General features: G+C 39.6%; 1 protein-coding gene across 4 annotated transcripts in view; it reads left to right on the top strand.

Moving 5' to 3' along the window:
* Window positions 1-24,214, top strand: part of slc5a9 (solute carrier family 5 member 9) — a 58,336-nt gene that overhangs the window by 6,556 nt on the left and 27,566 nt on the right. For 2 of the 4 annotated variants that reach the window (XM_044361757.1, XM_044361758.1), the window contains 6 exons: window positions 8,593-8,711; window positions 13,464-13,535; window positions 14,320-14,424; window positions 16,612-16,776; window positions 16,922-17,027; window positions 17,989-18,069. In XM_044361757.1, the coding sequence (XP_044217692.1) occupies window positions 8,593-8,711; window positions 13,464-13,535; window positions 14,320-14,424; window positions 16,612-16,776; window positions 16,922-17,027; window positions 17,989-18,069 (648 nt within the window). Of the gene's footprint in view, window positions 1-8,592; window positions 8,712-13,463; window positions 13,536-14,319; window positions 14,425-16,611; window positions 16,777-16,921; window positions 17,028-17,988; window positions 18,070-24,214 lie in introns of those variants that run through there. The other 2 variants (XM_044361759.1, XM_044361760.1) reach the window with 2 other exon arrangements.

The following is a 24,214-nucleotide window of genomic DNA, read 5'->3' as shown; positions in this document are numbered from 1 at the left end:
TTTACTGAAGTTCATCTTTTTTGGGAACAACTGTCATTCACAGTGCTCTATCAAAATAGCCTCAAATTTAGTCTTCTCTTGATCGTTCTCTACATCCTGGAAAGCGTTCGTGACCTGCTGTGCCATCGTCAAGGGCTTTTTCTTCACCATGCAAATGATTTTCTGCTCATCTACAAGACTTGTGCTCTTTGGTCTACCAGCTCGTTTGCCGTTTTCTAGTGCACACCTTTTTAAGAGTGTACCCAACTGTTGATTTTGGCAAACCGACTACCTTTGATCTCTCTGATAGATATTTTTTTCCAGCCTCATTATTCATTTCTTCACTTGCATGATCACCTCTTTACTCTTCATATTGACAGACAGCTCCACCTCAATCTAAATGGCAACTCCTAACTCTTAATCAACTCTGATTTTTTTTTTTTCATATCAATTGATAATGTACTTTAGAGTTGCATATTCCTAAACAAATCTGCAATTAGTCAAATGGAGTAGATGTCTCTCTGTACCATGCTCTCACTACTTTACGCTTATCCTCGTCTTTTCCTCCATGCAAATCTGTTTTTATTTCTTAAATAGAAAGCATTTCAATAGCGTTTGTTCTGACATAAAAATGACCTTGACAGCTGGAAAGAGGGCCGCATCTTCTGAATGCCTGAACAGATTGAGGGCCCACTTTTCTGCTCTGTTGGTTAAGGTCTTCGGTGAACAGCTGCTAACGTCACCAGACCTAGTGTGAAGCCTAGGCTCATCATAATCTGTTTCCACAAGTTTCAGACCAAGGACCCGCTTATCTGAGAAGCATGCAAGTTGAGGGGTTTCTATGGAGATGAAGACGGTCCGGGATGCAAATCCAGAGAACCTTAGAGCAATTTGCGTTACAAAATCCTGCACTGTAATCACATATCACATCTATTCCAAAATACCTCAGTTCTTTCTGAAAGTGAACTGATTTAAAGTACTGAATGCTTTGTCAGATTTCTTAGTTTTTTCTGGATGTATTATTAATACATTAATACATCCATGCCCCACTCGCATCAATATTGGATACTATGAGCGTCATGCCCCTCAGTGTCTGATACCGACCATCCAATCTACTATGAATCCTCCATTCAATGCAAAGAAATTGCATAAAAATTGTACATTCTTATGGATTGAGTTGTACAATCCTCTAACCCAGGTTGTAGAGGTTGCAAAACAAGGCCATTCAATGGAGCGCATCTGCAGGCACTGTTATTCCGCCCGATTTACTATGCATCTGAAATTGAAATCCAGAATTTGAAACTTTGCGATTTGCTGACCAGAGAACCTGCCCGGAAGGTTAAGGTTTTCTTGTAATGATATCTTTAACATTTCTCCACACAAAAAAACAAAAGTGCCCTTGATAAATCAACAGTACGATAGATTAATGTTAAGGCCATCAGTTGTAATTATTTCTCATTCAATTCTGATAAATAATGTTAGGGGTTTTTTTTGTCAAGTTTGAATAGCAGAAGGCTATGGAAGAGCATTGTGTTGTGGGTAACCTAGCACTTTTTTGGTTACTGTTACTGTGGGTTGTCTGCCATCAGTGGGCTCCATTCCATTTCAAATTGCCACTGTTCTGCAGCAACCCGAGTCCAAACACCACTATCTCTGTTAAGAGAAGCCATTTTATACTCTGTGACTGTAAAATGTGAAGTTTATCATTTAATTTGTATTTCCAAGAATAAGTGGCTGAGGATATTTAATATGAAATCATCTTTCTTAAAACATAGAGTCTTCCTCAATTAATATTGAGCCACGTCATCCAATAAAGCTTGTGTGTGTGTGTGTGTGTGTGTGTGTGTGCATCGAATCTTGTACCATGGCCATATAAACGGGATAAAGATGGTGTTATCAAACTGGACTTTGAATTTCACATTCCTTAATCCCTGCACTTGTCACTTTCATATATTTCATCTGGACTTTAGATTGTGCATGCATTCAACCTCTACTGTTACATAATTTAGTTGTTTATGCACATTTTAATCTTTGCTCTTGTCACCTTCATTTATTTCATACACCCTATTTCTTTGTCCATAGTGCAGTCCATATTTCCTTTGTACAGTCAGTATTTAAAGTTTTATATCCCATTTCAAAATTGTTACTGTTCCCTTCTGTAAATAGATTTTAAAATTTCAATGTATTTTTTATATTACTTTGTTTATTAGGGCCCGAGCACCGACCGGTGCGAAGCCCTATTGAAACTGAAGGAGTTATTATTATTATTATTATTATTATTATTATTCCTCCGAAACAAACGCATTTTTGAGGGCCTAAACATGCACGAAAACTCATGAAAATTTGCACAGATGTCAGGACTGGCGAAAATTGCGATATTTTATGGGTCTCGAAATAAAGCGGGACAAAATGGCTCGACAGCGCCACCTAGAATTGACCCCCTCGATACAGATTGTCGTAGGAGAACGAAATTCGGTATGCATATGTATCATGACCAGACGCACCAAAAAGTCCCAAGGACACATAGCCTAACTCCAACAGGAAGTCGGCCATTTTGTATCAAAGTTGAAATTTTGTCATTTCCAGCCCGCATACTTTAACGAACTCCTCCTAGAGATTTGACCCCAGGACTTTCAAATTCGGTCCGTATCATCTACAGGCATAGGAGACTAAAAGTTATTAAAACAATTCTCATTAGTCTTTCCTAGGGGGCGTGGCTGGGCGGCGAATTTCGATCCTTCGCCATGAAAAATGAAACGGCTATAACTCCGGCATACATGATCCTAAGAGAGCCAAACCTTTTGTGCTTCATAAGAGTCCCGCCCTGAACGGGTCCATGTGACAATACAGGATATGAGTCATAGCGCCACCTCCTGGCAACAGGAAGTTACATGTTTTACGCTCTGACGCCCTGTGGGCAGCACGGTGATGGAATCCAGCTGAAATTTACAGAGAATAGCCTCAAGACCTTGGAGATCTTATATTATGAAGTTGGTGACCCTTCGTCGAAAGGTGTTGCCATGGCGACGCGGCGAATTTCGATGTGACGCCATGAAATTTCAATGCCTTATAACTTGACTCCACGTGGTCTGATCTTTTCCAAATTTCATATGCTTGTTAAGAGTCCCGATCTGAACACATGTTCAGTCTCATATTTAGCGAAAGTCATAGCGCCACCTACTGGCAACAGGAAGTATCATGCGTCGTACTTTGTCTAATTACTCCTAGGAAATTTGGCTGATGCACCTGAAATTAAGTCAGCTAATAAACGAGACCTTGGTGATGCTACATTTGGCAGCTCATGACCCAAAACTGAATGCTGTTATCATGGCGACACATCCTTCGCCATGAAATACGATACTGTTTTTCAGGGAGAAGGGATTGCTCTACAGTCATGAAACTTGACACACATGTCTAGAGTGATGTCAGCTAAAATCCTGTGTGGTCGCTTTGAATGGGCGTGGCAAAATGGCTCAACAGCGCCCCCTTTAAAAAATGAAACGGCTATAACTCCGGCATACATGATCCTAAGAGAGCCAAACCTTTTGTGCTTCATAAGAGTCCCGCCCTGAACGGGTCCATGTGACAATACAGGATATGAGTCATAGCGCCACCTCCTGGCAACAGGAAGTTACATGTTTTACGCTCTGACGCCCTGTGGGCAGCACGGTGATGGAATCCAGCTGAAATTTACTGAGAATAGCCTCAAGACCTTGGAGATCTTATATTATGAAGTTGGTGACCCTTCTTTGAAAGGTGTTGCCATGGCGACGCGGCGAATTTCGATGTGACGCCATGAAATTTCAATGCCTTATAACTTGACTCCACGTGGTCTGATCTTTTCCAAATTTCATATGCTTGTTAAGAGTCCCGATCTGAACACATGTTCAGTCTCATATTTAGCGAAAGTCATAGCGCCACCTACTGGCAACAGGAAGTATCATGCGTCGTACTTTGTCTAATTACTCCTAGGAAATTTGGCTGATGCACCTGAAATTAAGTCAGCTAATAAACAAGACCTTGGTGATGCTACATTTGGCAGCTCATGACCCAAAACTGAATGCTGTTACCATGGCGACACATCCTTCGCCATGAAATATGATACTGTTTTTCAGGGAGAAGGGATTGCTCTACAGTCATGAAACTTGACACACATGTCTAGAGTGATGTCAGCTAAAATCCTATGTGGTCACTTTGAATGGGCGTGGCAAAATGGCTCAACAGCGCCCCCTTTAAAAAATGAAACGGCTATAACTCCGGCATACATGATCCTAAGAGAGCCAAACCTTTTGTGCTTCATAAGAGTCCCGCCCTGAACGGGTCCATGTGACAATACAGGATATGACTCATAGCGCCACCTCCTGGCAACAGGAAGTTACATGTTTTACGCTCTGACGCCCTGTGGGCAGCACGGTGATGGAATCCAGCTGAAATTTACTGAGAATAGCCTCAAGACCTTGGAGATCTTATATTATGAAGTTGGTGACCCTTCGTTGAAAGGTTTTGCCATGGCGACGCGGCGAATTTCGATGTGACGCCATGAAATTTCAATGCCTTATAACTTGACTCCACGTGGTCTGATCTTTTCCAAATTTCATATGCTTGTTAAGAGTCCCGATCTGAACACATGTTCAGTCTCATATTTAGCGAAAGTCATAGCGCCACCTACTGGCAACAGGAAGTATCATGCGTCGTACTTTGTCTAATTACTCCTAGGAAATTTGGCTGATGCACCTGAAATTAAGTCAGCTAATAAACAAGACCTTGGTGATGCTACATTTGGCAGCTCATGACCCAAAACTGAATGCTGTTACCATGGCGACACATCCTTTGCCATGAAATACGATACTGTTTTTCAGGGAGAAGGGATTGCTCTACAGTCATGAAACTTGACACACATGTCTAGAGTGATGTCAGCTAAAATCCTATGTGGTCACTTTGAATGGGCGTGGCAAAATGGCTCAACAGCGCCCCCTTTAAAAAATGAAACGGCTATAACTCCGGCATACATGATCCTAAGAGAGCCAAACCTTTTGTGCTTCATAAGAGTCCCGCCCTGAACGGGTCCATGTGACAATACAGGATATGACTCATAGCGCCACCTCCTGGCAACAGGAAGTTACATGTTTTACGCTCTGACGCCCTGTGGGCAGCACGGTGATGGAATCCAGCTGAAATTTACTGAGAATAGCCTCAAGACCTTGGAGATCTTATATTATGAAGTTGGTGACCCTTCGTTGAAAGGTGTTGCCATGGCGACGCGGCGAATTTCGATGTGACGCCATGAAATTTCAATGCCTTATAACTTGACTCCACGTGGTCTGATCTTTTCCAAATTTCATATGCTTGTTAAGAGTCCTGATCTGAACACATGTTTAGTCTCATATTTAGCGAAAGTCATAGCGCCACCTACTGGCAACAGGAAGTATCATGCGTAGTACTTTGTCTAATTACTCCTAGGAAATTTGGCTGATGCACCTGAAATTAAGTCAGCTAATAAACAAGACCTTGGTGATGCTACATTTGGCAGCTCATGACCCAAAACTGAATGCTGTTACCATGGCGACACATCCTTCGCCATGAAATATCATACTGTTTTTCAGGGAGAAGGGATTGCTCTACAGTCATGAAACTTGACACACATGTCTAGAGTGATGTCAGCTCAAATCGTATGTGGTCGCTTTGAATGGGCGTGGCAAAATGGCTCAACAGCGCCCCCTTTAAACTTTCAAAATTGCAGCCCCGCCTTCCAGATTAACGTAGAAAGATGAAATTCACAGGGCACATGTATAATGTCAACACGCACAAAAAAGCCTCTTGAAGCCTTATTGTAAGTCGAACAGGAAGTCGGCCATCTTGAAAAACTGGTCAATTTTCGCCTTTTCTTGGCCATTTCGCATACCTTGTATTTTAAAGAACTCCTCCTACAGAATTCATCGTAAGGACTTCAAAATCAGTGTGTGTCATCTAGACTAGTGTATGATCATGATGGTTTGGCCGTGGCGTGGCATTGACTTTTGATGTTTCGCCATGACAGAGGAAATTGATATAACTTGAGTGTACACGGTTGGATCTGCCTCAAACTTTACACAACAAGTCACTGACAAAAGCCCTTCAACTGAGCGTCACTTCGACATGCGCTGGGGTGCGAGGGCCCGATCATCGCTGCTTGCAGCTTTAATTTCATTATTGTTATTATTACCTTACTTTCGTCATTTTTTATTCTTCTGTGTTGCGTTTTTTTGGAGCAAACACCAAGACACATTCTTTGTATGCTTGCATTGGCAAATAAAAGGTTCTGATTTAATGGGCTATGTCATGCTGACATAACATCCCAAAACCAAGAAACATAAAGATACAAAAAATATCCAGGGCTGAGTAAATAGTAGCTTATGTATGAATGAGAACGGGTTGGAATGGGTTAACCCAAGCACTTCATGCCTTCCTCCAAGCCCGTAGTATTGCCCTAGATTGTGTTACCACCCCCTTAAACTCCTCAATGTACTCTCAATTCAGTAATTACAACGTCCAATTCTAGGAAAAATACTAAAATTTTTTACTACAATTCCCTAGAGCCACGCCATGCAGCTTGATGCAAATCAGCACCACAGTTGTAGTTCTTCTGGTGTTGTTATAAATAGGGTCACAAAAAAATATATCTACTGAATATATCAAATATCTAGTACAGTTGAACTAGTATTTACACTGCAACTGGATGATCTATGTTAAGAAAAAGTTGATTTATTTCAGATATTTTAGCCAAAACAGCAGTCAAACATGCCAAGTCCACCCATAACACAATGCGCGTCCCTAGCCCTCCACTATCCAAAACTGACAAAAAAAACTTTATTTCTCAGAATCAAAGACAATCAAAATGATGGCCTTAATATTAATATATTCTATTGTTGAATTATCAAGGACACTTTCGTGTTTTTGTGTTGAGAAATGTTAAAGAAAAAGAAAACCTGGCAGTGAGGAAATACTTCTGGGCAGCAGGTCCTTTGGTCTGCCGACTGACTGATGCTCACAGCGTCTTATAGCCCGGGGGTCGGGTTAATATTGAAATGAATGGACGGCCAGAGCAGTTGCTCTGAGTGTCTAATAACATGAGTGGGTTTACATTGGAGTTAGTTGAAAGCCTGGTGCGTCTCATACAGATGCTAAATGGTGTCTTGTGCGTCAGTGTCAGATGCCAAGGGCCGTGACAAAAGCGTTGGTATTTGACACCCTGGGAATGAGAATGGGTTGGCATACCATTGGCCAGTTTTCGATCTTTAGTGAGATGACAAAATGTAAATGTAGATGTAAGTCCTGCAGTCCAAATCGGCAAACAAATGTAGCAGTCATGCAGTAAGACCCTGAGGCAGCTGTTTCCAACAACTACTGAAATGTAGAAACTGCTGTGGTGAAATATGTCTTTCCTCAGGCTGTGAGACTCCTCAATTCCTCCTCCGCACTCCAATATCAAAAATAGTTTTATTTTTACGACTTATTATTTATTAACCCTTTATATAATTTTTGTTTTTGTGAGTAGCATAAAGGGACTACAATCCACATTTCATTACACAAATTTGTGTTGTAAAATGATAATAATAAATGAATCTTGAGAATCTTGAGGTCTGGACAACTTGTGAATTTCGTCCGTACCAAAGAGAAAATTCTAAGTACAAAAAAATTGGTGAATGATATCAATTCTCTTAAAATACTGGTACATGCAACTTAAGAACTACTTTTTTTCATATGAGTGGTTCTTGCATGAGGCGCAATATTCAAAAGACATCATTTGCTAGAGGCATGATGAAGTAAATGTCAGAAATGTAACTGTATAGTTAAAGGATGGCAAGCCATGTTAAGCCAATACTGAACAGTATTTCAACAAGTCAACAAACATCCCAAATCCAGTATATAACTAATCAAAAACTGTTAGAGAGTGCCTCTTAAGAGGAGGGGTTTACAAAAAAGGCCCAGTTGGGCAACACTACTTGGGCTACTTTGGACTTTTTTGGGCTACTTTAATTTTTATTAAATTGGGTGGGTAAAATTAGTCTTGGATGGGTTGTAAGATATTGCTCAACTTTTTACCATTTAGGCACTTTCCACCAATGAAAAGTGAGGCTAAATTCCAATAGATTTGTCCCTCTACTCATCTGAGTAGATCGAGACTGACAGTGGGCTGAGTTCAGTAGGTTGATGCCACTATGATTTAGAAGAACATTAATCTTTTTTGCAGCCTAACTTAATTCAGGCTGCAAAAAGTTCATCCATAATGGGCAATTCTGATTAAACAATTACTCCCACTCAGACCATGATTTTCACAATGTTAGTGGGTTCAGCCAGACCTGTCTGCTGCACTGGCAAGGGCAGGTCCTTATGTTTTGTAAAACTGATTTTTCACTCACATTAATTGGACATTCAGCCCTACTGCCATCACTGCTGACATTCTGGCATCCTCTACTGTCTTGTTTAGTAATAGCCTGTACTTGTACTTTGTATGTATTGTACTTATATTTCTTCTGTGTGATTAGATTTTTTTACACAGTTGGGTATGGTGTGTTTGTTAAAGAGAAGAAAAATGAATCAGTGAAATTATTCTATTCTGTACTTGGCATGCAGGCAGCAGCTCCTCTGGGTTCACCACTGCAGCACCTCCCAGCACAGGTCTTGGTGTGGAAGCTGCTGACATTGCTGTGGTTGTCGTCTACTTAATCTTTGTGATGGTGGTTGGAATCTGGGTAAGAACTGAAAGTGGCTCAAATCATTTTACATGAACACCTTAAAAATATCTTAAGACCTATGTCAGTATCTCAGGTGAACAGGTGTGTGCGATATTGTGTAAATACCCATGTGAGAATACACTTAATTCAAATTTAACCAATAAATGTTTTTTGATTCCACAAATGTTAATTAAAAAGAAAACAGTTACTAAAAATTATGGGATTGCACATGGGTAATACATATGGTTTCCTCTTATAAAAAGTATGTGTTATGTTGGTCTCATACATTTTTCCCTGATTTAAGTCAGGCCAAATGCTATGAAAGTATTCTAAAACATGCTGAGAGGAAATATGCTAAACCATGGATACTAAAATATCTGACAAAGAGCCAATTTGGGCTCAAAAAGTTCACTTTATTTCATGTGAAAAATAAGTGATACTGATATTGTTTCAAGTCCTCTTTGTAATTGCAAATTTCTTTACATGCTAAACATGTTGATTGCCATTATTTCTGCATTGTTAGGTGCTAAGTATAGGTACTTGCCTGCTTTTGGCTCTTATTCTTTAATGAATCAGTATGTTTTTAGGTACAGCCATTATGATTGTCTTTTTCCATTTACCTGAAAGGTGTCCAAGTACAGTACGTATGAAGAACATTATCTGCGGTTAAGTTTAGCCTGTTAAGAACATAGCAATTCTGGGAGCTCATCCCAAGTCACCAGGAAATTACTTATATTTGTGTCACAGGTGGTCAGTGACAAATCTTGACCAAGGGCCCCCCATACATTCATAAAACAAATTATTTAATATATATTTTTATATTTGCGTTACCTGTTACAAAATCGTAATTTATTTCAAATGTATTTATTTATTTGCTTTAGTGGATGAAGCAAGTGGCTCAATATTAATTGAGGAAGATTAAGTGAGCAGCTTCCCATTTTACTATCACAGGCTATAAAATGCCTTTTGTTAAACAGAGATAGTGGCGTTTATATTCAGATAGTTGTGATTTTGGCTGACCGGCAGCAATTTAAAATGGAATGAAGCCCACCCACGGCAAACAACCCAAAGTAGGGATAACCCAAAACATAGGACAACCCAAAAACTATCTATGTCTGTTTGTAATACATCTAGGGTTCCTCATTTTGACATTTTTTTGTGATACAATGACATTTCTTTTTAAATCGTGACTTAAGCAAAATCCTTAGTCAAATAATTGTGTATTAATTGCTTTCACATGGAACTAATAATAGCCAATTAAAATAACAACAACAATAACAACAGTAATAATGTTTAGAATGCAATATGCACACAGTAACCAACCTTTTCTGGTTATGTCAGGATACTGCATGCTTGGAAGCCCTTTTGACCCTCTGGCTCAGTTGACCTCACAGAGCACACAGGCTATAAACAACAAATTACAAACAATTTAACAGGCTGCCATCACGTTACTGGCAGTTGTGGGGCTGCACTTTTACTTCTTACATTTTGTTTCATAAGCAACATACTACATTTATCTGTATACCTGCAACATGAGAATCCACAGTCATTATACTTATATGATTTGTCTCTTTGTGTAACCGATAATTGTGTGTAAATAAACAAAAACAAGCAGTGTGATTGAATGATTTGTACATTTGACTTTACTTTTATTATTTATTACTATGAACTTTAATATTCCACTTTGCCTATATCATGGCTAGTTGTCAACAAAATACCATAGGCTATGTTACCAAATTAGAAACATAAGTATCAGCATATAAGGCGTTATGATCACTTTAATTATCGTTAAGGAAAGAAACCAGGCTGCAAAGATGCCCAGACACATAAGCATATCCAGTAGGCTTCTGACAGGGATGCATAGGCTACTATCTATACAACCCTGGAGATTCTTTATATCTTTATGATTCTTGATTTTGAGATTTATGTCAGCATGACATAGCCCATTCAATCAGATTTAGAATCTATTTTATTAGCCAATGCAAGCATACAAAGTCTGTGTCTTGATGTTTGCTCCCATAAACGCAACACAGAAAAATAAAAATAGACAAAAGTAAGGTAATAATAATAATGAAATAAACAAAGTAATATTAAAATTGAATTTAAATTTTGAAATCTATTTACAGAATGGAATAGCAATAGTTTTGAAATGAAATATAAAACTTTATATTAAATACTGACTGTACAAAGGAAATATGGACTGTGCTATGGACAAAGAAATGAAGTGTGTGAAATATATGAAGAGCAAAAATTAAATGTGACATTTGCATAAATAATTTAATTATGTACCAGTGGAGGTTGACTGTAATGTACAATATGAAGTCCAGTTTGATGAAATATGTGAAGGTGCAGGGATTAAATGAGAGATGTGAAATGTAAAGTCCAGTTTGATAACTGTCTTCATCCTGTTTACAAGACCATGGTACAAGATTTGATGCAATTTATTTCAAAGACAGGTTAGGCTTTGGGAAGGGCATTGTGTTGGACTTTGTGCATTCAACTACTGCTTTGGGTTGTCTTCCGTAGTTGGGCTTTATTCCATTTCAAATTGCCACAGATCGGGCACAATCACCAATCCAAACGCCACTATCTCTGTTAACAAAAGGTGACTGTAATTGTAAAATGGGAAGTTGCCATATGCCTACATGAAATCATCATTCTTAAAACATAGAGTCTTCTCCAATTAATACTAAGCCACGTCATCCACTAAAGCACTCCGTTTTGCGTGAGTGTGTGTGTGTGTGAAAGAGAGAGAGAGAAGCAGTGGAGTAACGCAAAGCAGACTAGCTTAAAATTGGAAATGAGGATCAGGAAAACACTTCCGGACGTCAGGTCCTAGGTTTTCCAATGGCTCTGAAGCTCACAGCGTCGTATAGCACCGTGGCCGGGTTAACATCAGAATCAATGGAAGGCTAGAGCAGTTTGTCTGAGCATCTTGCCACGGATGGCTCTACATTGGTCTACATTTTAGTTAAAAGCCTGGTGTGTTGCTATACAGACAAGATTGGTAATTGTGTCCTTTCTCCTTAAAATTCAGACTCTGCATGTATGCCTCTATGTGAATGTCAAGGTAATCGCCAGTAAGCGCAGCTGTCTTCAAACTAGCAGTTTTTTTCCACAGCCTATGAATCCATGAAATTTTGGTTACAGGCTACATGAAAAGCACACTCCCGACCACAGCTGCACGATTCACACACCCTTTAATGCTGAACTGAACCACCCACTGCACCACTACACCCCTGGGAATGGCTTGAGTCTCCTGGGTCCTTTCTTAGGTTAGATGTATTTAGTTATTGTAGATGCTCACTTTAAATGGCTAGTCATTTATCCTACAAAGACTGCTACTGTCACTACAGAGAAGCTATGTCAAAGTTTCAGTGTTTTTGGATTACCAAAAATGCTAGTGTCAGATAATGGAAGAGGGAAAATGGAAACAAGGAGACCAACCAAGAAGCTACTCAGTAATGTCCAGCACATTGTCATGTCAAGTACCACTTAAATGCAAGTAAAGTTCCACAAACTGAAGACAGAGTCTTCAGTCTTTATAGGTAGTCAGCACCGTGTCCACCTCTACTGGCGCCACTGAGGTGCTGGTTCTCTGCAGTCTCTCTCTTAGTGCGAAGCCGCTAGTGCAAATCAATCAACATCACACACACAGACAAACCTCTGCCCACTGATAAAATAAACCCACACAATTAATCAGCATTTTTTAAATTTATTTTTATATAACTATAGAAACTACCATTAAAACACAGCCATGATCTGTGGGCTGAAAGAATCTTTAAATCTCTCCCTCTTCTTCTGTTGAAACAGCTGCTGAAGTTGTCACTATTTTATGCATAAATTAACCCTTTTTCTTAGAGGCGCCATCTGATTGGTTAGCTTTACTGTCACTCCAGATTGTAGCTTCATTTAGTTGTATTGGCAAGTGATTAGCAGCCACACATTTCTTCGTTCTCTATTTCTCTGTTTAGCGTCGCAAGGTTAGGCTAACCCATTGTTGCTAACCCATTGTTGCTAACTTCGGAGCTAACCCCCAAGCTGCAGCATTTATTAACTGACACACTGTAATCTGTCCTGTAAAAAAGACGAGAGAGAGAGTACCAGCAAGAGAAAGAGAGAGCAGCAGTGGTCAAGCAACCTAGAGAGGGAGCGCTGGTAGCGAGAATGCTGGTAAATCAGATCAAAACACATTCTTTTCTTATTGTTTCATTCGGCAGACAAATAAACACGCCCACACCCCCACACACCTCCACTCAACCCTGTGGCTGAACGCCACACCGCCTGATTGGTCTGAATATGACCTTTTATTGCTAACCTTTTCCTCTGTTCTGCTCACATTCACCGTCATTTTTCTGACACTCACTCTCTCACTTAACCACTCGCTCGCTTACGTACTGCCCTATTCCTAAAAAGGAGCTACACTACTTGCAGGAGACAAACAGGAGGAAACAACACAGAGGTTGACTCACATTATCCAATTAATGGATATTTGGCGTTATTTTTGGCATTGCCTGGCAGCCCGCCAGGCCTGTACTATTATGGGAGAAACACTGAGAAATATAAAATGTTTCTTTTAATTAGATTTTGATTTATCCTAGGCCCTATGTGAGGGCCTAAGGGCCCTGACAAACAGTCACTGCAGTTGGTTGATCCAATGTAGAAATGTGAACTTTACTTTCACTGTAAATGTGTGATATTGCAAATGATATTTTATCTGTTCTTTTTGTTTCTATATTGTTGTTTTTATCTTAATCTCTGTCTCTTCAGTCATCTGTGCAAACCAATCGCAGCACTGTGGGAGGTTACTTCTTAGCTGGACGCTCAATGACATGGTGGCCTGTGAGTAGCAAACTTCTGACTGGTGTACATGACAATATTTTGTTCTCAGTTCCATGTTAATGTGTATTGCTTTGTCAACATACTGTGCTGTCTGAATTCCTGTCCTGTGTTGCACATACTGTATAGTTAACCCAGCAAACATTGGTCAGCCAGTGATGTGTCAATTTCTCCTTCTAATGAATAGTAGATTTGATCAAATTTTGGTTGAAAAACTGTTTTGACACAGGGTATTGTCCTTTCCACATTCAATAAAGGTCCAGCATGTTTTGTTCCCCAGCAATAAAAATAATGTATGCTATATTGATTTTTTTAAAAATCATACATTTCAGTATTCTATTTTTTGTGAATGTCATAATAAAAAATGTCATAACTAATTTCCTTGCAATATTAACCCTGTTAACCCCCCTCACAATCTCCCATCTTCTTGCATTGCTACCCAGCAATAATGTAACTGTGCTTCGTAATTATTAAATAGCTCTTCTGTAATTAAAAAAAAAAATTTCAGTAAAGACAAAGTTGTTACCCCCTTGTTCCTAAACCTGTCATCCTCATCCCCTGTACTTACATATTTGTCTCAGTGTAGGTACATAAACGTATTTTATTGATACGCATACATACTACATATTTACACTGTAATTTGCAGGCTGTAATCTAAAGCATCATCAAACATTCTAACATTCTATAAATTCAACTTTCTGAAAATTTCAAACAAAGGCAAGCACTCAATATTTTTAGTAAATTTAACCTTTTTGTCTTATTGTGTATCATCTGTATGTGTTTACAGATTGGAGCTTCTCTGATGTCCAGTAATGTTGGCAGTGGTCTGTTTATTGGTCTAGCGGGAACAGGAGCAGCAGGAGGCCTTGCTGTTGGGGGATTTGAATGGAATGTAAGAAATGCTGTCAAGGGCTATATGTGAGAGAAAAGGGGCAGCCTCCTCTTTCTCCTTCTTTACCATCTGCTCTTACCCACCTACAGCTCCCTCCTCTGGTTTCCACTAGGGATGTAAAGAGAGGCCGGTATTCAGGACACCCACTGAATGATGTGAAGGCCCTATTGTATTTGAAGGAGTGATTATTAGGGCCTCAAGCACGTAGCAGTGCAAAGGCCCTATTGTATTTGAAGGAATTATTATTTTTTGTCAGAAAGAATTACATTTTTGAGGGCCTAAATGTGCTTGAAATCTTTGTACATGCATCAGAAGTGGTGGAAAATTTCATATTTTATAGGTCTTCGGCATGGGTGTGGCAAAATGACTTGAGGGGTCCCCTAGAAAATTTAAAATTTGAAACCCCCACCTTTAAATTTGATGTAGATGAATAAAATTTGGTAGGCACACATACCATGTCCAGACACACAAAAAAGCCTCTTGGAGCCATACCCTAAGTGCCACATGAAGTCGGCGATTTTGAGTTTACTGTGCAATTTTTGTGCAGTTTTCACAGCGTGTTTCAGAAGCAACAGAGAAGCGGCTCTCCACTCCGCTGCACTAAAGATATGCACCCCATCTACTTTTGATGGAAGCCACGTCAAGCTGCACAGAGCAGATAGAGCTGGGCATGAAGTCAGACACAGAAACAGAATTTTCAAAATAAAACTCGCTGTGCAGACTCCGTCAACAATAAACACAATTAAAACAGACAAATAAAGAAACCATTTAACTACGCAGGCTACTTAACCATAGTAGAAGCACAAACATCAAGGACAATGACAAAATCAACGAACGCTGAGAAAGTTAACAAAATGGGTCAGTTTAGTTGCCCTGCTACTGCAGTAAGGTGCTTTACCAGCTTTGACTAGGCTGCCGTAGTTGCTGTAGTAGGAGTGCAACTGAATTTAAAAGGCAAATGGCTTCCCCGCAGTCAATATGCTCCGCTTCTGAAACACTCCCAGTAGGACAGGATGCCGTGCAGAGGACGGAGCAAAACTGCGTCGGAAGCGGAACACGGCACACATGTGCCCGGTGGGATCCCAGCGCAACATACTCCTCTTCGAAAATTAGCCCAAGCAACTTCAAATTTTGTCTGTGTCATCTAAAGACCTTTGCGATGAAAGTTATCAAAATCTTGAGTTTTTATTGAACGCCCTTGATGTGCATTTGATGTTTTGCCATGAAACAGGACGTTGTTGTAACTCGAATGTTCATTGTCCAATCTGAGTACCAACAGATTATTTGCATTCTCACGAACGCAAATAATCTTGCTTTTAATTTGACAAGCATACATTAGTCATTTCTTTTTGGCATTGTAGGTGTATGTGATGTGCTATTGTGTGTAGCTTTGTATTTTGTATTATGTGTCCTATGTGTTTTTTGCTTCGTACTGTTTATGGTGCTGTTATATGTTTTAATTGTGACCTACCAAAGGGACTGCAGATGAAAATTAGCTATAAGCTAACTCTGGTACAATACATGAAATGGAACATTTATGTTTAACACTGTACATGGTCCCAATAAATAATAAGTAAATAAACAGCAAGTACCGACAGCTACAGTAAGCCCAGAGGGGAAAACATATCAGCCAGACATCACCTGCACTGCTTAAAGCAAGCTAAACCGCTTTTGATCTCGGCACTGCTGCCTTCAGAGATTTCATAGGTGTCTTTGTGACCTCCCTCACTAATCACCTTGCACAGTCACTCAGTTTTTTTAAGGATGGCCTGCTCTAGGCAGATGTACAGTTGTGCCATACACTCAGAGTTTGAGCTGCTCCAGTCAGCTGGCCGTTGATGCAGGGCCCCAAGCGCCAGCTGGAACATATACAAGAAGTCTTTTATCAACAAAGAATGACTGCATCAGGGAACACTTGTTATTATATAAGATTTGCTCTCTGGTATTATATGTACCTATCTGCTGCTACCTGCCCATTTGGGAGAAGCCAAAGAAAACTTTCCACTGAGGTGGACAGTGAAGTCAGTCTATTTATCTATCGTACTCAAGTTGAACTTTCAAATCTTCGGTACAGTACCATCAATTGAAACACCTTGGCTACACACAGGTATCTGCATTTAACTTATAATGTGATATCAGACAATACTGAAAATGTGTTGTAACTTGAGTGTTTGTGTGTTTGTCTAGGCAGCTTGGGTGCTGGTGGCTCTGGGCTGGATCTTTATCCCTGTCTACATCTCTGCTGGTGTGGTGACTATGCCTGAATACCTGGCCAAACGCTTTGGTGGCCAGAGGATACGCATATACATGTCTGTTCTGTCACTCATCCTCTACATCTTCACCAAAATATCTGTATGACACACACGCAAACACACACACTACCTATATTCATTTGGCACACTGTTTGGTCCAAAGCAACATACAAATGAGGTATTAACCAAGACAAAGTAAAAACACTTTTTGTGTGTGTTTGTGTATGCGTGTGTGTGTTACTCAGACAGATATCTTTTCAGGAGCATTGTTTATCCAGGTGTCGTTAGGCTGGGATCTCTATCTGTCCACAGGCATACTGCTGCTGGTCACTTCTGCTTACACTGTGGCAGGTGCGCACACACACACACACACACATCACCATATAATATTTCTAACATTTCTTGGCAGGGAAGATATCCTTAGATGGGGTCATCCAAATTGGGGGGAATCCTTGATGCTCTGGCCAACCGTGGCTGGGTGTATAAATAGATGGATGAGTGAGACTCAGGACTCAGAGACTGACAGTCATTACGTAACAATATAATGACAAAAATACAATAAACCCACTGTTGAGTAGCTACAATAAACGTACTGTATATCATAAGTAACTTTAGATATATTTTAAAAATGTTATTAACGTTAAGTGACTGAACCGTGCAGGTTCAGAAAAGGAGAGGGTTATACTTTTTTTTTCTTCTTGCTGAATGGAGGGCAGGGTTAATTTTTTGGAGAGCAAGAGAGGGTCTTAATTTTTTTCTCATTCTGAGAAATTGGATGAGAGGGTATTTTGCCCGTCATGCAAAGCCAGTAGTAGCACTGGTCAATGTCACAGCATCACCACATCAATCACACTTGTCACATTGAAAGTTCATTCTTGACCTTGGAATTGGTGATTTGACAACATAATCTAATCTCAAGGTCCATTTACCAGTGGAAGGTAACGTTTCAACCTCATGTTACTGTCCTCATCAGCAAATGGGAGATTGCTCAGTTATCATGGTAATGGTTCAGTTGTCATCATGTGACCTACTGTTGGATCAGTAGGATGTTGTAGAACAAATGGTCCTATATTGGGGAGATGGAAGACGTTTTTGGAAAAATGTAGTATGCAGATTTTGAGTCAAGATTATTTTGTCAAATTCAAGTCAGTGTTTTAAAACAAATTCAAGTCAGTGTTTGTGTCCTCTCGAAATACCCAATGGTCAGTTATTTGTATAATGCTGCTTCATATAGCCTAGTTATCAAATAATTGACATAATGTGCACAATAATATATAATGTATAATGTGTGTTTTTGTGTCTCTGTATGTAGGTGGTTTAGCAGCAGTGATCTACACTGATGCACTCCAGACTTTGATCATGGTTGGGGGAGCCTTTGCCCTAATGTTCATAGGTATAACACACACACACACACACACACACACACACACACACACACACAATGGGTGTGAGAAGAGTCATCAAAATACCATGTTTGCACACGCATATATGTTCGTCTGCCTCTTTATCTCTTTTCATCAACACAAATGTTGCCAACTTCTGTAATTACTGTGATGAGTTCTTTAATGAACGCAAGTTTTCCTCAGTCCACAGGTGATCTCAACACACACACTTCATTATCTGTTCTCCCACACTGTTAACAAGTCACTTTAGAACTGCAAATATAGGGCTAACCTTGTACCTGAAACCAAACCAAAACCAAACCTTTCTCCTGCGAATTGGTGAGCAGAGTTAACCCGACAATGATGAACTTATTCAACAGTGCACTGTTTCGCACATCTGCCTGAAACAAACAGTCCTCTTTGTATCCCCAACACGCTGGGCCATGCGACATAGGTGTCATGTAAGTGGTCAGACTGAGGGACAGTCAGACTGATCTCATGAAGAGGCCATCAGGCTAATGATTCATCTTTGCTCCTATTATTTAGAATCTGTGGGGGTAACAAAAACTTCTGGGCTTGAGGCCCATCAGCAGCCTCAGAGCTGGTGCCTATGCATATTTCAGTCCTTCACAGTGGTTATAACTGTTCATGTCACCATGTGTAAAAGCTACCTCAGGTGTGCTTAAAAGAGCTTCCAGGTCCCGGTCTGTTCCTGATTCGATTTGATTCGATTCCATTTTATTTATATAGCACCAAATCATAACAAAAGTTATCTCAGGGCACTTTTCACATAGGGCAGGTCTAGACCGTACTCTTTAATTCAGAGAGACCCAACAGTTCCCCCAGGAGCAAGCACTTGGCAACAGCAACAATGAAAAACTCCCCTTTAATGGGAAGAAACCTCAAGCAGAACCGGGCTCTAGGTGGGGGGCCATCTGCCTTAACCAGCAGAGAAAGAGAGAGGGAGGGGGAGAGGGGGGAGAGAGACACAGAGAAGCATAATAACAACAATAACTATAAAAATGATAATAAAAATAGAGATACGACTACTAATAACAATAGCAATAATAGCCGGAGAAGGTGTCAAGGCAGGATACCCATAGGACCATGCCATCATCCCTTGATGACCAGTTTTCCTGTGAGACGAGAAAGCACAAAACTCTAGGGAAGAAGCCAAGTTTGTAACATACATTAATGGTACATGAAAGCATACAGATGGAGAGGAGGAGGAGAAGAGAGGAGCTCAGTGCATCACAGGAAGCACTCCCGGCAGTCTAGGCCTATAGTAGCATAACTAAGGGCTGGTGCAAGGCAAGCCTGGATCAGCCCTTAGTTATGCTGCTATAGGCCAATTATTGGGGAATCATTACATTATGATATGTATGAGAATCATATGTAGATAATAATACATAATTCAATTAGCCTAAATGATGCACTAGTAAAATAGCAAAGTGTTTTGGAGCTACAATAGTCAGGCTGCTGTTAAATTAGACCAGTATCAGCACCTTGGAAAGCGAGACTTTTGATTCTTTTTTTTAGCAGCCAATCAGTTAATAGAAATACACAATATAGATTGAAGGGCAGAATATACCCTGGAATTACTGCAGGAAAGGTGTCCTTATAGATTTTGTCAGATTTTAGGAGAATCCTTTATGCTAACAGATACAAAGGCCTGTAGGCTAATATTATACTGAGAAAAATATCATAAACTCACTGTTGAGTAGCTACAAAAAAATGTGACATAAAAATATCATCATAACTTTAGAAATATTTTATAAATATGATATTGGCGTTAATTGACTGAACCCTGTATGATCCAAGTGTATATGATATGATATTATACAGGGCTTAAAAAGATAGATCATGTACGTATGTTCCAGACAGGAAGTATTTGGACATTATACAGTTATACATTTTGCAATGCCAACCAAATGCTTCAAAACTCATTGGATGACGTTTTATCATTCAGCAACATACACCTAAGCAACCAAAGAGCTTCTCAGAGTGAAGTAGTGGGATATCCTGGCTGAGTCAGTCATCTGATCACAATTCAATTGAGCTGCATTCCACTTGCTGAAGACGCAAGAGTCAAAGGTGGTGGCAGTGAAAGCCTGGGAGACCATCATCAGGGAAGATACAAAGTGTCTGCTTATGTCTGTCATAGACTGCAAAGGATTTTCCACAAAATGTTGAATATGATGTTGTTTGAAGTCAAATAAAATCATTATCTGTCCAAGTATGTTGAACCCCTAAACTTTGAGCACTGTGTATTAATGGGCTGTTTCTCCCAAACTACATATAGGTCTTTCTATATTGATGTAAACCTACTTAAAGCTGAGAATTGGTACTTTGATGCAGTATCTATTATATTATTTCAAATTTAATGTGCTGAAGCACAGAGCCTAAAGAACAAAATATGTGTAACTGTCCAAATACTTATGTGGTATTTTGATGACTCCTCTCCCGTACACACACAAACACACACACGCAAAGTCAATAAAGGCTCCAATATGCTGGAGACAGACCTTGTGGAAAGTACTAGTATTCCACTGATTTTCTGTCCTCTGTGTGGACTGAAAATGATGATGACCAGGGCTGTAGTGGAGGGTAAACAGCATTTACTCACCTCTTAAATTCTGAAATGGTGTTTATGCTGTACTCCTGAATTGACTTCCCTATGGCAGTTACTCTTGTAGATTCTAGGAACACTCCTTTTGTTCTACTGTAAACATTATATCCTTGTATGATACACTGAGGAGTGATCATCCAACCAATATTCGCTGGTGCTACGTGGGTGTTAAAACAAACAAACTCTGTATACACTGAAACTAGCAGGCAGACTGGAGCCACTTTCATGGGACAGACAAATGAAGTTCAGAGGATGATATATGACATTAACTGAAATGTGCTTCATCAAATAACAATCTGCCATCTAATGCACTGCTGCTCTAGTTTCAACTGAGGTACTGCAGTCGGCTAACTTCAGGATGTCAAACAGTCACTGACAGTCTTCATCAGAAATCTATAAAGGAAACAGAGGCTCTAAATCACTGAACTTTCCATCATCTGAAGCATTGTAGAACATACGCACTAAGATAAAAACAAACTCTAAAAGCGTTATTTCGGCATCGTTTCTGTCATCATGTTCCTGTTGCATTTCAAACTCTCAGCAAGTGCAACTCCGCACATGTGTTGCACATCTTTCGTGGCGAGTTTGGCGTATTCTCGCAGAGTGAGATGAGGATCTGCTCATATCAAACATGAAGGAGACAAAATTATGAAGATATATGACCCAATAACAAACCCTTTGTAACTTTTGTCAATCCAGATATAGTTCAATTATTGTAAAACTGTTGAAAACATACCATGCCCAATGATGTTTATTCTAAGTGGAAAGTTTTTGTATGAATGACTGACCAATGTTTGCTGGGGAGCTAAGGTTTTTAAAAATTGACATTAGTGTTTTAACTAACTGGTTTGTCTAGTTTGTTGCTGCTTTACATTACAGTATTAATGTTGACAGTTAGAATGACTAATTAAAAAATGATAAAAACATATAAATCCCAAGAGAAAAAAACAAAAAAAGAACAAGCAGTTAGCAGCACAGTGCATTAAATTGCATTGAGATAGAAAAGTACATGTCTCAGTTCAATGTAGACAGCTCTTGCAAGTCAATGAGTGACCAGCACTGAACGGGGAGTTATAGAATCCATTTTGCTGTCCAGAGAACATTGGGCAACATGATTGGAACTGCCAATTTGTATTGGTTAACAATTAGCCTAGCTGGCACTCCTTTGCACTACTATGTCCTGTCTCACCGCTTTCGATGTTTCCTCTCAGACACAGCTCCAGGCAAGGCTATGGTCTCCTTTGGGTCCACTGGGCGTAGCAGACCAAGTATACTCAACTGATTTAGCTCTCCCAGCCAGTATTTCTCGTAGCAAAAGTCCTTGTTACAAATGTCCAAAGGAAACTGACAATAATAGACCTATTTCCCTTGCACTCCACACGATGACACACATGTAAACATAGACATGGACAAAGACACTGCATTGTCGGAACTAAGAGAGGCTAACGGAAACATTGGTTGCACCACCATCACACCAGTTCATGGAGAGATAAAGAGAATACCACCAACAAGAACCCCTTAATTTCTCTTCTTGTCTTCACAAAATAACTCTTCTGTTAGCTTGCTCAGTGCAGTGCCTTTGGAATGTTGGGAACAGTGGCAGGTAGCAGTTAGCAGTTGACAGCTGTTTTTGTTGATTAATGCTGTTACCTCTTCTTTAGAGTCTTTTCTGAAGATTATTTGAAGGTTATTTTGCAAAATGTCTCACTTTTTAGGTCCAAGTTTGAGATGTATTCAGGAGCCCATCTCTGGTGCAGCCACTCTCTCTCATAGAACATAAAGGATGTAACTAAAGAATGCAGTTTCTGAGGAAATTGCGGTGGGATTGCTGACTGCTGAGCTGCATTGCTTTTTCAATAGCTTGAGCTAAATTGCATTGCTGACTGCAAAGCTGTGTTGCATTGTGAATAGCTTGAACATAAATGCATTGCTGGCTTAACTCTTTATGAAGGTTAGATTAAGTTAAATGAGCTTAAGTGTTGAGAGTCAGTCATTTGGTTTTTATATAATTAAGTCACTTGGATCAGCCAATCAGCTGTGTGTAGCAGCCTGCAATCTCTCGTTCCCATTAGGGCTGTAGTCTCCTGGTCAACTGGTCAATTAGTTTGTCGATATGCTCTCGTCCGACTAAATTCTCATTGGTCGAATAATTGCCATGTTACTTTCATAAGGAGAGAAGTGCTACATCAGTAGCTTTCCAGGATTAATCCATTATTTCCTGCAGCAGGAGGGACAGACAAACACATTACCTGTGAAAACGGGGTATTCAAAACACCCCCGTTGTTTTCACAACTTTGAACTCGCCCAACCTAATGGAGACTGCTGGGTCTAAGGCCATATTCAGAACAAATCAGGCGGTGCAGCGTACAGCCACAGGGTTGAGCTGAGGTATGGGTGTGTTTTGTGCTTTAAAACATAACCACTGTGAAAAAATCAGAAAATAATGTTTTATTGATCTGATTCACCAGCTTTCTCACTACGTTTACTGAACGTACTGAACGTTTACTGACTCAGTGTTTATCCTATAATTATAACAACAAGAACCCCTCCCAGGCCAAAAATTATAATTATTTTCAAATTTATAGTATTGTTCTATTGTGACAACAGATATATGTTTTCATCAAAAACAGACACGATATAACATGATTTACACATGTTTCCTATGTATTTTCTTAGTATACAGAAATATATAAAGTACCACATAGCTTATAATGTGATACAGGAACAGATCAGTGCTGAATACTAGAAAGACTGAACACTAAAAACATTCACAGATCTAAAAGTGCAGGTTCACATCAGAAAGTATTGTATATAAGAAAAATACTCATATATTTGAATGGAGAGTGTGAACGAACTGCTAGGTGCTTGGGCCTTAATAAAGGAAAAACTGCAGTACAGAGCTACAAAATTTAGTTTTGATTTTATTTTTCTGCAGTACTTTATCACTAAACTGTCACTCTTACTCAGTGAGCTCCATTCAACCCTCTTCCCCTCATAGGTCATCCCCATTACTAATTATACATATAAGACCTACAATTATTGTAAAGTAAATGATAATAACCCCAAACTTCATACAGAGTTTGTATAAATGTATTGTATGTATATAGACCTTTCTGCCATATCCTATAAAACTGAGCTACATTCAACCATCACACCCATCCCCCGCCTTTCTTCCCTCCTTGTCAGATTGAGAGCAGGATTTCAGAGCAGTCTTCTAGTGGAAATATCTTAATAAATCCCATGACTTTGGCCAAATCTTACATCAAAAAACACATTTTAGTAGGATTTTTTGTCGTGAATCCACTGATACAGGTTTGAAAGTGGTCTGACTTATAGTTTAGATGTCAGATGCCTCAGTTTGGCACAAAGTCCATGCCCAGAGATTGCCTCCCCATTGGTTTACATTGTAAGGTGCGATGTAGCACTCCAACTTTCGGGGCTAAAAATCTAAGCCGTTCGAGTTATTTCAAAGTTTTTGATAACATTTTTCAGCACAGTGTGATAAGTCATGTATTAAAGTTTGACAC

The sequence above is a fragment of the Thunnus albacares genome, chromosome 9 (assembly GCF_914725855.1).
Source record: "Thunnus albacares chromosome 9, fThuAlb1.1, whole genome shotgun sequence".
Classification (NCBI taxonomy): domain Eukaryota; kingdom Metazoa; phylum Chordata; class Actinopteri; order Scombriformes; family Scombridae; genus Thunnus; species Thunnus albacares.
Note: the sequence above shows the minus strand (reverse complement) of the source record. Positions and strands in the feature narration are given on the sequence as shown.